Here is a 16,026-nt window from a genome sequence, read left to right on the forward strand (position 1 = left end):
TAAGTAGCGCGCGCTCTACACACCGTTCCAATTTCAGCTCTTTGAGTAATCTCTCATTCTTCACTGCAGAATAGAGAGATCCACTCAACCCTTTTTGTGACCTCCTCTTATAAGAAGTGCAAAAGCATGTATTTACTGCAGTCATGTGTAAATAGTATGCATATGTCAATAATATGCATATGTAAATGTATTGACATTTAATTTTCACACATTGTCGATCTCGAATAGTTTGATCATATGGAGTACATGTACAGTAGGCGTGCACGTTATGCATCAATGCATACTGAAAGGATACACCTTTTGTAAACTAACACTCAATTGGCTACAAACTGGCTGTAACGTATGAGGAATGGGCTTTAGAATAAACCCTGGCATAAAGTGAAGGGTTTAACTAGGTAAAACGTTTTAAATCTATTTATTTTACAAACTAAAGTTTTAATGATCCCTCCAGCGCATCTCTAGAAATTACATGTATTTACTATAATCTGCAAAAATGTTTTGAAAGAAACAAATTTCGTTTTTCATCAACATAATCAGGAAATGATGATTGATTGAACGTTTTTGATATTGAGCGTATTTGCAAAACGTATACAATCTCGCTCTACAATTATAGCAACTACTGCATGATAAACACATTTGGCTGGGCTGTGTGGACAAAGCAAGGGGAAGCACACAGAGGGAGAGCGACTTCATTCTGTTCAGGGAGACATTACTCCACTATATATTTACATAGCAAATAGGTGTTTGCTGCTATATTAATGATCAGAATGTTAAATACAGCTCCTTCAAGATTTCTTCAACATAAATATCATATTTTTAATCTATAGATGTATTTGAAATGCTGTGGTAGGATGGTTTAGCATAAATGTCCACACAGGAACAGTCACAGGAATATAGCTGAATCAAAAAAGGCCGATATCACTTTCTCAAAGCAACATTTTGAGTGAATATTAAACACAACAACTAATCATTTAGAATTGTTAACAACCAATATTTTTTGGATCAGATTTCTCTACTGCAGCTCAGTAAAAACAGCCTTGTTCTGTCACAATGGCACATCACAGGGAAATTAATTAGGTGACATGCAGGACAAAACAAGTGGTTTTTTTTTTTATATCCCAGCTGCCAGCCTTTTATCTTTCCGCTGTTTAAATGACTTTGTTTGCTCTGTCAGCAGTAAAATACATCTTTCCTTAAGCGTGGCTTTTGTACAAATGTCTTGGAGCCACATAGATCACAGTAGGTATCTGGTCATAATGCAGGGCTACAGTGCAAATGGAAATCAACACTGTTATTGTCAATAGTATATCATCAGAAATGAAGCAGTAGTACTGAAGTTGAAAAGAAAAACAATCATTTTTTTAACAGGTAAACAAGGTCACATGAGAGAAATCAATACTTTTGTGACACTTTTTTGTTTTTATCACTGACAGCCACATTTTTATTCTCCTTTAAGCAGTGGAAGTTGTGTTAGGAAAGTAATAAAAGCTGTGAAAAGTAGCCATATCTTGTATAAGCATTTGTTCATTTAAATCATTTTTGCAGTCGAGCTGACAGCCACAATAGTTGAAATTGATCTTCAGATGGTTTGTGTCTCAACCTCTAAGTTCCACGTTGCTTAAACGTGACATAAAGTTATTTAACTAGGGACCCGACACACCTGGCAGCTGACCTCAAAGAGCTCATTTCGACAGAGGCAAGCTCTCCATCGCTTCATGGTCAACTCAGCTGGAATCTATCAATCCTCAGTGAATAAATAGACGGCCCCCCCCGCTTGCCAACTAACATACACACAGGTTCTGCTCCTGGGTGAGAGGAAATGCTGCAATTGCTCAGTAGTTTATTTATAATTTGAAACCCATCACTTTGATTATGTTTAATCTGTATGTGCTAGAAGCCATTGTCAGCTAAATCATAAGCGTAATAGTCACAAATGGCGTTGCCAGCCAGTGGTCTTTTGCTTTTAGGGGAAGAAAAGAAAAGGCAGACACAATAATAAGGAAAGGGGCACTGAATGGAGAAAATCACTGGTTTACTAGCCAGTCAGACAGCTCTCTCTCCCTTATTGACTGCCTCCACTGACAGTTCAATTCAACATGTTGACTCGGCCGAATGACCGCTGATGAGGGCCAACTACAGCCAACAGTGTCGCACACATTGCAAAAGCTGTTGTGTGATTGCGCTAAAGTGGTCATCTTCATTCGCCATTACCTCGGTGCTTGCACAGTATTTAGTGTTACAGGCCTCCCTACCAAGAAGCTTATTTTCACTGTTGCATTCCTCTTTACATGCACACAATGGAAGCTTTATTTCCCCTGGCACTCCATATGAAAACAGAGGTCCGAGACAAAGGCACGGAACCGTGTAAACTGTACAGCCTGCTTGAAAACAGTATGTTGTATAGTAGCAAAACAACAAAGGTTCAAATCAATATGTCATCAAATGCATTGTAGATGATGAAGAAAGCAGGTTAAATTCAGTGACAGCATGAATCACGAGACGGTCCCATCTGGGGGTAACGGGAGACAATGACACCGGAAGTCTGTTCCTTATGTCCAGTCTACTCCGTCATTTTGTTTTGAATCCCGCTTCACAAAGAGGATGTTGGAAATGGAAGCAGGGTTTTCAGTGCTTTAGTGGCGATCTCAGGATATTCAGCCTTGATTTTAATCCAAAACACCAGCAGAGTTGTTGTCTCAAACATCACCGTCATTTACAATCTCCAGCAGCTGATCTCTGTCGCCACATATTCTGCAGAGCGGGCTTGACGCGTCAGAATTACTCCTGATATTTAATTAGACTCCTGATATTGTCTGTTAAATGAAGCTTTCATTTTCTTGGAAGCTGTAGGCTCTTCTTCTGTCTCCTTAGTGAGCCTTTCCCCCTTTGCAAAGAAGCTCTCCAAAAGTTGTTGACTCATTTTCGCTAGTTTGCGGGCTTAATGTTTGAGGTAACGTGACCGAGACAAGCGTCTTGTCATGTGTCAAGACGCTTGTCTTGACACATGATCCACGGCCCGGTACCGGTCCGTGGCCCGGTGGTTGGGGACCACAGACCAACGAAAAAAAGTTGCTGTACTGTAAGTGTATTGATTAAACATCACAAGAAACAGAACAACAGCAAAAAAACATCTCAGAAAAACAAAGACTTCTCACTCCTGCTAAAGGGTTTTGCATATTCTAGAAAACGACTCTCCTGTCTGCTAGCATACCTCAGTAACCATGAGAACTGACACCTGAAGTGACGTGCTCTTTTCACACCACATGTTGGTCTCACTTTGGACTGCAGTCCATCTTTCTGAATTACTTTAGCAGTGGTAGAATTGATCAAATCTTTTTAGTCCGCTGTATATTCCTGTAAAAAGCTTCATTCAACGGACAGAAATGCATATTTGAGATGTATTCAAAAAAGAAGTTAAATAATGGTTCCTATATTCATTTTTTTTTAAATGTTGTTTACTGTCACTCTGCTGCCGTCCAAAAGGATAGAGGGGTCAAGCAACATACCCTTGCCTTGGTAAAATAAATCATTGCCAAGCAGAGGGTTTAGGTCAAATAATCACCCCTCCGATAATGCATGTCCATGGAGAGGGCTGGTGAGATTCATTGCTGTGCTACGGCTGACAATAATGGAGGCTTTCAAAGGCCACAGTCTTTAATTTCTTGTCCCTGCTATCAGCATTATATCCTCTAGAGAGGGGGAGGTCAACTGCCCCTGTCCCACAGCCCCAGAGCCTGTATCCTGGGCATTAAGGGCTGAGAGAGGTGGCTGAGGTCAGGCTGGGATTGCTGCTGGAGATGGCAGGCTGAGGGGTCCTGGGGCTCATCGGACCCTTCTCAGACAAAGAGGCTTTACAGAGCAGCTCCCAGGTCAGTCTTATCAGGGCATCACTAATGGTTATGATATGATCTGTCTAGCATCACTTCCAATTAAAGCTTGCCGGGGGAATGTGGCTGCTCCCCATCTCACTGAGGGCACGGTGGTGTTCAGTGAATGTAGACTATTGTTTGAGCCACTCATTTCAGTGGCGATCAAAGTTCCATTGTGACTACCACAAAGGGAAATGGCCACTAGCCAGGCCTATTAGATATTTCGTTGTGGTGGGGAAATGGAGAGTGGAGGCTAATCAGTCTTCTTACTGATAGCAATGACCAGCCCACTCATTGTGACAGAGACTAACCTCTTCCATACAATACAAAGCTCTAACAAAAAAGGTCCACCTTCCTTTTGGCCAGGAAAAATACGTCCCCGAGAGCCTTTAGAATTTCTACGAACTTTTTCTGGCTTCACACAATAGTCTCTGAGCCAAAACCTTGATTCTTAGAACTTGCCACCTTCAAATGACTGTGACTGCAGTAAAGTCGTAACGGTAGCAAAGTCTGACCTTGTCAACCACAGTGCAGTGCAAGCCAGCGTCCACCAAGGACCTGAAATCTCCGTCCAGGCCCACACTGGAGCTGTGCAGATTTGGTGTGAGGACACATACCGGGCGAGGGGAGCCCAGCTCTGTGCCGCTTTCATTTATCTCCAGCAGTGATGATAATCGTCTCGCTCAAAGGTGTGGATCTGTGGAACAAACCATTATCTGTTTAGTAAGTCATCCAGGGAAAGTGGAAAAGTACATGATCTATGAAATTGCACAAAGCCTATATAGCATTTTTCTTTGAAGATATTTGGTAGTTTTAAGTTACGAGTTAAAACGAATTGCTGTGAGAGTAAAAACTTTTTTCTCAAGCTTTGCTGCCTTGTGACTCTGAAGTCTTGAACACTTCACCTGCTTTTTCAGTGGAAGAACATTATACAAGAGATGTGAGCCTAAATGCTCAGAGTCAGTGTATCATTTGCATGCTTGAAATAAAAAAGAACGTGGCAAACTGCAGTGGACCAGAGAGAGAGAATCATTATTTGTAGATACAGCATTTGAGGATGCAGTCATTGAATTAAACATCTCATATGGTGCATTCAAGATACATCAGATAAAACAGAACCAGACCATTTTATGTAGCTACAGATTGTATTATTTTATCATCCGTTAAGGGTTTAACTGCTGATGTTCAAAGATTGCAACAAAACAGCAAGAAAGCAGGACATTTATGTTACTTCACTATATCAAACATGTTGTTGCCTGCCATCTAATCCCGTAGTGAACCCCCTAACAGAGGTTAGTGAAAAGGAGTTGGTCATAATGAGGCAGGAGCAGCTGCAAGCCTTTTGATAGAATGAGGTCACTAGAGCGACAGAGATCAGTGATTCTGATTGGGGGTTGGTCGGAGGGGCGTCGCACTCAAAAGAACTGGCGACAAACTATTTTGTATTGAAGGAATGCAAGGCTGCAGGCCCTCCTCCTGCTCTTTTTCAATGCATGTCTGTGTCAGAAATAAATCATTTTAATTGTTCTCTGATTCCCCCGCTCACCATTCTGCAAAATTATAATTGAAACATTAATAGGATGTTAATAGGATGTGTGTCCTGGCAACCTTTGATATAAATCTCGCCTGTAAAGAAGAATATTCTCCATGACCACCATGAATCAGAAGTAATTAAATATGTGTGGATAAGCACCATTTTAGGGATTTACAAATATGGTTTCTGCATTGCAAATAAGGTTTGACCCTGGGGGATACTGTTGATATGGAAGACAACATTTTTTAATCATAGGTTTGAAAGAATTACTGGAATAATATAAGTTAGTTTTTAAGGTTAATGATTATGAGACGGGCTTTTTTAAAATGCAGTTTTTTGCCCTTCCGTTGGAGGCAGTCCCTTTAGCTCAGGCGAGTTTGTTATGGAGACCCAGGGGTCTAAACTCTACTGAATGGGCATGTGTAGCTCATAAGAGTGGGGCAAAATAGTGGTATTGCCCATGAGAAGAGAACTTAGCTGGAAGAAACAAGATCCTCCTTATAGACTAATGGATGTGTTAGCAAATGCGCTTTCAGACCAGCTTTCATGTTGGCTCCACCAGAGGGTATAGAGGGAATGGCAAATTAATTATAGAAATGAAGCCAACCTCTTTTTCTTATCATAGGGGGCAGCTGTGTGTTTCCCCCTCACTCGTTTCCCTTTTTCTCTGTCTACAGTGCTGGGATGTGTCCTGCTCGACATCTACTCTCTGCTTCTCCTCATCAATCCGTACAAACTTACTCAAGAGAAAGATTTGTTCATGGGGGAGGTGAAAAGTGGAGCCTTTATTGAGTGGAAATGTCATAGAAATTGTTGCAGACTAGCAGAAGAAGAATCAGGCTCTGTCTTGCCTCTCAACTTATTTCATAGCTTTGAGACCCTTCCACTCCAAGTCGACTAATAGATCAATATTTCAAGTGGGATCTGGTGCTGTGATGACATCATTCTGTTGGCTGTGAAAGCGCATTAACAACCAGCTGAATGTGAGTCTCAATGGCAGGCTACATGGTCCTGATCAGCGTCTGTGTTGTAGTGTTTTGAGAGACATTTGGAGATGACTTCTAGAGAAACGTCTCAAAAATGGCATGTGTGGCCCCCTCCAGCAAATGATGAAAAGAGCACCACCATCAGAAACAGACACTAGCACACACTCACCTCACTTGTTGGACCATTCCCAAAGGTCCGCTTCGGGAATAATGGGAAAGAGCAACAGTGAATGCATGGAATATTAATGCAGAGTTGCAGCCAGCCTCCACTCAAACTGTTAATTTCCATTTTATCATGACAAATAGAATAGACATCACTCCACGTGTTATCATGCAGTTTTCAATAACTGTTCTTCGGCGTTCACATCCATAATATTACAGATTGTAAATGTATTATGGCAGACCTAAATCTAGTTCAAAATGGAAGATGATGCATAATGTTATAGCACACACACATTTCTGGTTTGCAGACTATTCAAGTTAATCAATGATCATTTTAGTGCTCATTAAATGCAGATGTTAAGTCAAATGAATTTAAAATTTGTTTTATAAATGTCCTAGGTTTTTGGCTTGTGTACTTATTCGGTCATCAAAAAGTTTCAATGAAAGTATGATTCCTTTCTCTGCTGCAACAGTGTACCCTTATTTAGTGTTAGTACTGGTAATTTGATTGATCTGCGTGGACAGGGACTAAAAATAGTGAAGTCAAACTACTTATTTTCAAACAGTCACTCTTTGTATATATCGATGAGCCACACAGACAGTTGACCAGCTGTGAGGCTGACAGAGTTAGCTGTTGCTTGTTTGAGAATGTACTTTCCGTGACTCCGTAAATGTGTTACTCAGCATCTTGATTCAAAACATGCGACGTACGGAGTCAATCTTTGTTGGCAGATTCTTGCCAAAGGAAACGCCCATCCAGAGGAACGACGCCTGGAAACTGTTTCCACAAATGAGCCCAAAAAAAAGTTTAAACCTCTTTTGAAAACAAAAATTCAGAAGAACTTTAAAATTGTATTGAGTAAAGACAATGAAACAGAGCAGAGGACATTTAATAGTTTAATTATAAGCTGCTGTATACATTCAGTGATTATTCCGATTTTCATGTTGCCAGAAGCCATGGGTGAGACCAGCAAAACATTCAGCTACAAGATCTAGTTTGTTGTATGCAATTTGTCAATTTTCATTCATATTTTTCCACATTGTACATAGTTTACTGCAAAGCAACATAAACCCACATTGCTGATGTGCAACACGGTTCTTCCAAGACCTTAGTTTGTTCAAACATGATTCCATCCAGTCTGTTGTGTGGCGCTCGTAGGAGGGGAAAGCCCTGTTTATACCACTCTGGTCTGAACCTTATCTTTGAGATCAGCTGAACACAGATGGCACAGGGTGACAGCAGTGCTGAGCAAAGCTAGTCTTCGCGTACGAATGCCCTCGATTGAGGCTGAAAAAGTCTTATTTAAACTGGATTTGACCCAATAGGAAAGGCGACTCGATTAGGCTGATAAAATTGGTGGAACCCCGTGACCAGCATGACGAACACTGGGAGCCGTTCTGCAACATCCTGCAATTTTTAAGGTTTTGTTTGCATCTTTTTTGGTTTCTTTTGCTATCTCACTCTAAGCTCATTTAACTGACACACTAATGTTGGTGCTGATATCGCTTTTTTTGTTGTTGTTTTTTTTTTTTTGTCTTTTTACATTTTCTAGTAGCCCACACAGAAACTTGATGGCACAAGAACTGACCAATAAGAAACTCTTTACAACAAGGTAGACTGCAACAGTTGCCAGGGGTCACACAGTAAACAAAAAATAATCCAAGTTCATTTTGAAAATAAAAAAACAAATCAGATTCAATATAAAAGCAAAAGACAAATGAACAAAAGCAAGTTAATTTCAAGTATAACTTACTCATAAAATAACTACACAGCATTAAATATTCTCATTATACATTTTTAAATTATTTATAAAATATATTTTGGCATATATGTTTTTTTTTATTTTTGTGTTTGTGTAACAAACGCTACTGTAGCTTCAGTTGAACACCAATGTTTATTTGTTTTTTTCTCTTGAAACAAAACATTAAAGGGATTGTCACATAACAACAGGTTATTAAAAATGATAATAGTAAACCCTATAGAGAGTTTCACATAGCAAGACATGAGTGACGATCCCTTCTATCCTAGCCCCATAGTCAAAAGTCAAAAAAAGTACAAGACCAGAGCACAATGTTCTAATTTGTGCTCCACTGGCTACAATCAAGGTTGGGCACAGGAGATTTCAAAAAGTCTTTTTTTTCATACAACTCAATTTAAACACAAGGATCCGTCTGTCCCATTTTCAGTGTTCAGAACGGCTGGGCAGATAGCGAGAGTTCGTTTAGCTCCGTCCTTGATAAAATATAAATACTGTAAAGACCTCACAGTCTGATGACACTGGGATGTCCTCAGGGATACGCAGAGAAAGTTTATCGTATTAGTCAGGGAAAGAGGCAAATGAGACATTCCCCTGAACGCACTGCAACCTGTTGAAGGAGTAAATTGGGGATATTTTTTTCGATGAATCCTGTGTATGTCGTTTATTACATTGATGGAGCTCACTATACAAAGGAACAAAGAGCGATTTTGGCAGCTAGAACAAACTGCAAAACCAAAGAAGGCAAATATCAGTTTGTGATACAAAAGTAGTTCAAAAGGCATAACTGTACTCATGAATTGGCCTCTCAGGTGTCCAAACACGCAGTGTCCCGCTTTGGCGCAAGTGCTGTAGAGGTCCACTGGGCATGTCCATGTGGTCAACAGTGACCTGCCTGTCCACTCATTGCAGACTGATAGAAAGAAACCGAACAAAAAGCAAACAAGGAAAAAGTACTGCGACTACAACAAAGCCACATCCACTACCTCGGCTTGAGCACACAACTAGCCGCAGCATATTACAGTTCATGATCCTCAGCACGAGCTGGTTCTTGAATATTGTATACTGCAAATGGGTGTGTCTCTCTACTTCCACAGCGTGACTTTCTTCTTTGTACACACAGCTGTTGCGGGGTACATATATGTGAGTTTACACGGCGCGTGTGTGTATGAATGTTGGTTTGTGTCACAGAGAAGCTCGCTAGAGCACAATGTCCTTCAGGCGCTTGCTGCTGGGGGATTCCTTGTCTCGGCCATCGTGGAGAAGCGTGTTGATCTCCCTGACAGCTGGCTCACTGTCCTTCCCCTCAGGCTGCCGCAGCAGGCTGTGGTTGGCAATTCGCTCTGCGTCGCGGCATTTCAGCGTGTTGTAGGCAGATGACGGCTTGGACAGTGGGCTCTTCAGGTGCACGGGGGAAGTGATGGGGCTGGCCGCCTCACGCCCGTTGCCAGCTTCACGGACAGCCCCTCCATTGGCCTTGGGGCTACACACCTGAGACTCCTGAGTCCGCTTCCCCTTTAACTCTCCCCGTTCCACGTCCTCAGGCCCATCCTTGCCGAAGGTGGCAAAAGTCCTCTTGGTGGTGCCATCCTCGTAGTGGGGCACGTCCACTGTGGTAGCCTCGATAGACAGAGCGATGACATTACGGCCGTGCTCGGGCGACTTGGCACGCGCCGGGATGGGGACGCGAGGCATCCAACAGCGGTCAGAGTGGCCAAGGATGCGACACTCGTCCTGGCAGTGAAAGCCTTCGGTGGGATCTGTGGTGACACAAAAGAAAGCGAAAACAAGATTGTTACATTTGTCTGTAAAACCAGTTTCATGTTCAACTTTTACACTCATTTGCACAAAGATCTCAAACTGTTTTTTCTCCCACGTGGCCTTGATTTGATTTAAGTAAGTCAAACTTGTCATGAAATAATAGAATAACTAAATGAAAATAAATGCTGCATTCTGTTTTAATCAAAACAGCCCAAGTTAAACATGTCTGAATGATTTGCTTTCACTTGCAATACATTCCTGCCACTGCTCAAGACTGCAGTCCCGTTAACACACTGTTACTATCACGCTGATAACTATAGCTGGATGGTTTGGGCACTTCTAATATGCCAATTAAATTATGTATTGTTAAATCAAAAGTCCATTTGCAACTCTTGTATAATTGGGTTTTCTGTCGCAACACTAGATGAAAGGCAGGTTTAAACAGTGCAATCAGATATCTCAAGGAGAGAGACACCAGACGAGTTGCGGTTTTGTTGCCTGGTTCATCTCTCTCTTCCTCTCTGTCTCTGTCATGTGGCGCCGTGTTATAAATATGTAATGATGTTTAACACCGGAGTGAAAAAAAAAGATTTGCCTGAGTCGGTATAACTGCACTCTTTCCTACTTTGTTGTGTTGGAGGGAAAGGACTTTCAAGACAGTTTTTGCCTTGTTATGACAACAAAACAAAGTGTCACGCTCTCTTACTCATACTGAGATGCTGTAATTATGTTTTCCCCGTTGGTTTAATTTCACATATACGAACACGACAATTGCTGAAAAAGCTTGATTCTAGGAATCTGTTAAGAAAGATGCACACTTCCAAAATGATTCAGCCCTAGAAAACATAACAATTCCAAATCTCTCAATGCCACTGTGCTGTGTTTTCCACCTGCTCCAATCTTGAGAAAGAACCTGCTACGGAGATGCACAGTGACACATTTCTGCACTCCCCTACTGCTTGTTTCACTCCTAGCAAGAGCCATCCTCCTTTTCAGAAGCCCAAGGTGACAAGAGGGGATTGTGAGAGGGATTGCCATCGACCCAAATGCATACGCTTACATCTGGCAATCGCAGCGTGACAGATCACCTAATTAAAATCACTAATGATCTGTTTTTCTCCCTTCTTTCCTGCACTCATGAGAGGCACCTCTGCTTAGACCCTGGGGATCGATATTTAAAGATTGGAGATGGGCTTTTCAGGGACAGATTTGCCAGAGCTGTCCCTCATAAAGTATAATCTGATGAGACCGACAGATAACTTGGTGAGTAAATGACTGGATGCCTGAGTAAAGGGTATCGTGGGCTGTTTGAACCCAAATATGGGAGATGGAGTTCTGGAGGAATCACCATGCTTGAAGGCAGAAAATCAACACCAACACACAAAAAAAGGAAAGCTTGAGTGACCAATGTCCACATGAGCGCTTCATAGAGAAACAGAGGCGGCACAGAATTAGCTTCCTTTGATCATGTTTGTATCTAGATGCACATACGCACACTGACGCAAACACAGACCTGGCTTTCTCCTCAATAAATGCAGATTGGGACCTCCTCTTCCTTACAAGGGACGGCATTGTAATAAGCCTCTCAAATGTGTATCTTATAGGAATTCTTTCTGTGTAAAAAAAACATCAGCTTTATGAAATATCATTACACAAAACCATCCCTATTATCCAGACTGCAGCATGAAATAGGCAGTTTTATAAAATCTCTATACAGTTAAAATCATCATATTAGGCCAAAAGGAAAGAATGAGCAAATTGAATATATTTTCCACCCTTGTATGTATGTAAATTTGCATGAATGCTGATTGGTCCAAGGGACTGCACCGGCGGCAATCAAGGAGACAAAAGGCATGAAGCTGGGGATTTTGTTTAAAGAAAAGGGATCCAATCAGAATGTGATAATGTAATCAAAAGTATTTACAAAAGTCTTTTCCAGGTACCAGGAACATAATGGAGTGCGATGAATACATAAAAAAGAACATGCCCACACACTAGATTAGATTGTCCACTGCGAAAGTATTTTTAGAGACCTTTCAAATCCCGTGTTGTTTTTTTAAATCTATGTAGCTGCTTTATCATTAATTGTATTTTGAACTTACCCCTTTTTGATGCCATTGTTAACGATACAGATGCCAGTATTTCAGTCATAATAGTAATGTTAAGTATATTTGGAAATATTATATCTTAGTATTTGCTGGCATTAAAAAAACTCTGTATGTAATATGCATTTGAAAATTGTAATGTAAATTTTCAAATTTCACTTCATTACATTTAGTAATGTAAAAATTTCTCCCAAAAATCATTTTTGACGTGTTTGATGAAGCAGATCCTTTTTTTCTGCGCTGATTAAAGATTTACAAGGATCTTGCTTATGACTGCAATTTCCTCTAAAAACTTTTGGCTTTTTTTCTATAGCCTGCCGCACTTTCTAAAGCATGAAAAGCCTCTCGGCACAAAGACATATAAACAAGTCGTACGCTCTCTACTTAGTAGAGCATGCATATGCAGTGAATGCCATTTTCTCGCCTTTCCTGTAGGGGTCTATGCGAGAGCAACTGGGTTGTAAATGGCATTGTTATGAAAGCCAAGTGCCATTAACACTCTCACATCCTGCCTCATCTCAGAGCTTCATAAAACGCAGATGTTGCTTTAAAAGACCCACAAAAAGTGGAAGAGACAAAATTTGAATAAAAAAAGTGACAGGCCATTGACCTCTAACAAAGCACAACCTCTTCCTATTCCAAAAAATGAGCAAGCAAACTGCAATGGTAAGAGATGAATGAATGGCTTTTACAGCGGTGCTTAGGTTTGTAAGTCAAAACGAACAGAACAGAAGACAGTGACGCCTTCTCCTGCTGTGAGAGTGTATTCAAAGTCTTCAGGAAAATAAGCCTGCCAATCCGTTCCAGGAGCAGACTTAAAGAACAGCACAGAGCAGGATGTCATTGGGAACATTTCTTATCTACGATTTAATACCTATTAACCACTTCTTCTTCTTTTCGTTTCACTGAAGCGTGATAGTTATATGACAGTTTCCCATTTCTTCACATTCTTTATTAATTACTGAGGGAGCTCCATCGGGGGGTGGAGGCTGCCTCTGTTTTTTAGTGCTCTGCATTCAAGATAAAACAGTCTATTGGAAGTGGAGGCAAAAAACAAAATCCATGTACCAAGTGGCACAGCGCTGCTATCAAATCAGACATGATGCGATTTAATACTGAAAAAAGGTCCAAAGACTGGTAAAAGCACTGGGGAGCACTTTAAATATGTATGTACTGATGCGCATGGTTTGGGAGAATAATAAATATTGCCACTTCAAATGCAAAAGCCAAATTCTCCTGATAATGCTGGTCATGTTTTTCTGTTTGTAGTTATCTCAAATCGCATCGCTTTGCATCAGCACGGGGAGAAAACCCACCCGTTCCCTGCCATTTCAACTCGCGTCTGCAGGCTACATGCAGCCGATTCAATCCCGTCTCCTTCCCTCAATCAGATGAAGGCGTCTTAACTTCCAGTTACAGCAGACAGATCTTCAGCTTCAGCACGGGGATCCCACAAGCTGACAAGCTCATTGCTCAATTTACCCCTGCGTACCGCATATAATGATCCCTTCATGTCATACAGCTGGAGGTGATATTTGTTTGTTGCTAATGTGGGAAAAAAAGAGGATTCAGCAAAAGAGTAAAATCCCCTGACACAAAGGGGAAGGGATGTGTTCAGTGAAAGAGGCAACTCCCCCGAAAAACTCCCTGAGCTTTCGCCAGCTATTTTGCGTCCTGCTTGGCTAACACACAGAGCCTGGCTTGGAAAACACAAGCGCTTCTCCCTCCAAAATTAGTTCACACAGCCTCAAGGTTGGAAACTATGATGTAATCCTATAAAATGAGTGTAAGCAGCCACAATAAAACAGAAAGCCAGATTTGAGGGCCAGAGACGGGGGGGGTTGGGTTGATGTGAAACCAGATTCAGGTGACAAAATCTTCATTTCTCATTTCTTAGTTTAACACGAGCCACAAGGCGATGGGGGCTTGCTGTGCGACACAATTCAGTCAGTTTGGTTTTACAGCATGATGAACCCTAAAAAGAATTTGGAACAGCAGTGTGGCATGATAAATCATTTGTACAAAGAATGTCTGCCACTTTTGGCTTAAACTACTTTTTTGTATTTCCTCTGTATACTGACATTTTTGTTGTAGCGGTAACAATGGATGTCCTGATTCTGTTTGTCATATGAAAAAAAAGACACCCCTGAAGAGACAGCCTGGCAGTACAATGTAGTTATGAAAGCAAATCATTTAAAGCAATTTAAACCTTGATATGCTTTTCTTGTGGCCTGCATAGACTTTACTGATTTCTCTTGCTTTCCTGTTCTTTCCTCACTGTCTCTGATATGAAACCCGATCAAAAAGCTATCAATTCAATTCATTTTGTCTAGCCCAAAATGACAAATCACAAATCTGTACACATACGACATCCTCTGTCCCGGAACCCTCGCACCAGTACAGGAAAAACTCCCCCAAAAAACATTTAACGGGGAGAAAAAAAGGAAGGACCCATAAGGAGAGCAACAGAGATCCCTCTCCCAGGATGCACAGAAGTGCAATATATGTCATGTGTACAGAATGAACAACATAACAGATTTACAACACATTCAATACATATGACATAAATTATTCATATAATGAGAGTAGTAGTCGATCAAATATTGCTTGTCTATAGTCTGAGATGACAATTATTGAGCTCTGGTGATTGAAGGAGCTCTAACATTATGCTTTAAGTCTTTTTTTAATGCTGTGGGAGAGGACTGGTACAAAAATTACGAAGAAATTCGATCTACAAAAAGTTAAATACATGAGACCTCAGTGCCGATGACCCTTTCTGAGGACAGCCTGGCATGTCTGAGTGGTGCACAGAAGGATTTCAGTTGCTGCTAAAATGCTACCACTCTTCTGCTCTCATCTTGGTGTATCTTTGACAGTAAGATGGCTGTTTTCTAATTGCTCTCCATATTAATTTTCCATCCTGGCAGTCACATGGCAAAGTCTGATTAAATCTAAATTGTTACTACGGAGTCTTGACGGGGCCTGTGATGCAGGAGCTGATGGAAGTATCACAGGGGAGGAGAAATTCATAAAACCATGGCACCAGCAGAACCGAGGACGACGGTCTGCGAATGGTTGGCGCTCAGACACCAAAGCCTGATCCTAACACTGGGGATGGAGCTTAACATGCAGTCTGCCCTAACTACCGCAAAGGGCAGTTCTACGGCCAGCTGAGGCTGAGACTTGGCTGAGCAGCCTCCCACACTACTCACCGGGGAGAGTCCAAGCACTGCTGTCATCCCAGCCAGCCAATTCAGTCTGTGGGCCATAAATCAGCCTGGAGGCCTAGCTCCTGCGGGAGCGGCAAGATGGAGTGTGATGGTCTTGTTTTTACAAACAGTAGAGGGGCACCCTTACTGCGCCACGCAAGCCATCATTCTCAACACAGCACTGAGTCCTCTCCTTCTCCCCACAGCATCTGGTTCAGTCACATCAAGCTATCCCCCCTTAACACCCCCAGATTCATCCCTCGCAGCTTCCCGCACAAGCCAATCCTTTATACTTCTCCTATCCTCCTCTTTCAACTCACCAGTACTGCTGTCTCACGTAAATTGCTGTGATTAAATAAATCTCTCATTTCTACCAGAATTCATTCTCCTCTTCCATTCACATAATAATTGTCGAGGAAATTACACTAACGGGACAGCCTTGTTAGCGCTGTCGTACGGCCGGTGGAGCCAGGGGTTCATGTGGCACCGGTTCTATTTCCGAGCATTAGTACCACTCAATTTATCAAGAGCGAATTCACTGTCTAATCCATCCAGCACCGCAGAGAGTGTCTGACAGTTTGTCACTTCCACCGGGCCAGCCCGTGTCCTCCCAAAAGCCGATACAAAATGGCAAGTTAACTTA

At 41.6% G+C, this 16,026-nt stretch overlaps 1 protein-coding gene across 7 annotated transcripts in view; it reads right to left on the reverse strand.

The window, feature by feature from the left end:
* Positions 1 to 7,435: 7,435 nt before the first annotated feature.
* The window catches only part of pcdh19 (protocadherin 19), a 54,524-nt gene continuing 45,933 nt past the window's right edge, over positions 7,436 to 16,026 (reverse strand). For all 7 annotated transcript variants that reach the window (XM_031862520.1, XM_031862519.1, XM_031862518.1 and 4 more), the window contains exon 5: positions 7,436 to 10,068. In XM_031862520.1, coding sequence (XP_031718380.1) covers positions 9,509 to 10,068 — 560 coding nt within the window. In that variant the 3' untranslated portion in view covers positions 7,436 to 9,508. The remainder of the gene's footprint in view (positions 10,069 to 16,026) is intronic.

The sequence above is a fragment of the Anarrhichthys ocellatus genome, unplaced genomic scaffold (assembly GCF_004355925.1).
Source record: "Anarrhichthys ocellatus isolate YVR2014 unplaced genomic scaffold, GSC_Weel_1.0 scaffold27, whole genome shotgun sequence".
In the NCBI taxonomy this organism is placed as follows: Eukaryota; Metazoa; Chordata; class Actinopteri; order Perciformes; family Anarhichadidae; genus Anarrhichthys; species Anarrhichthys ocellatus.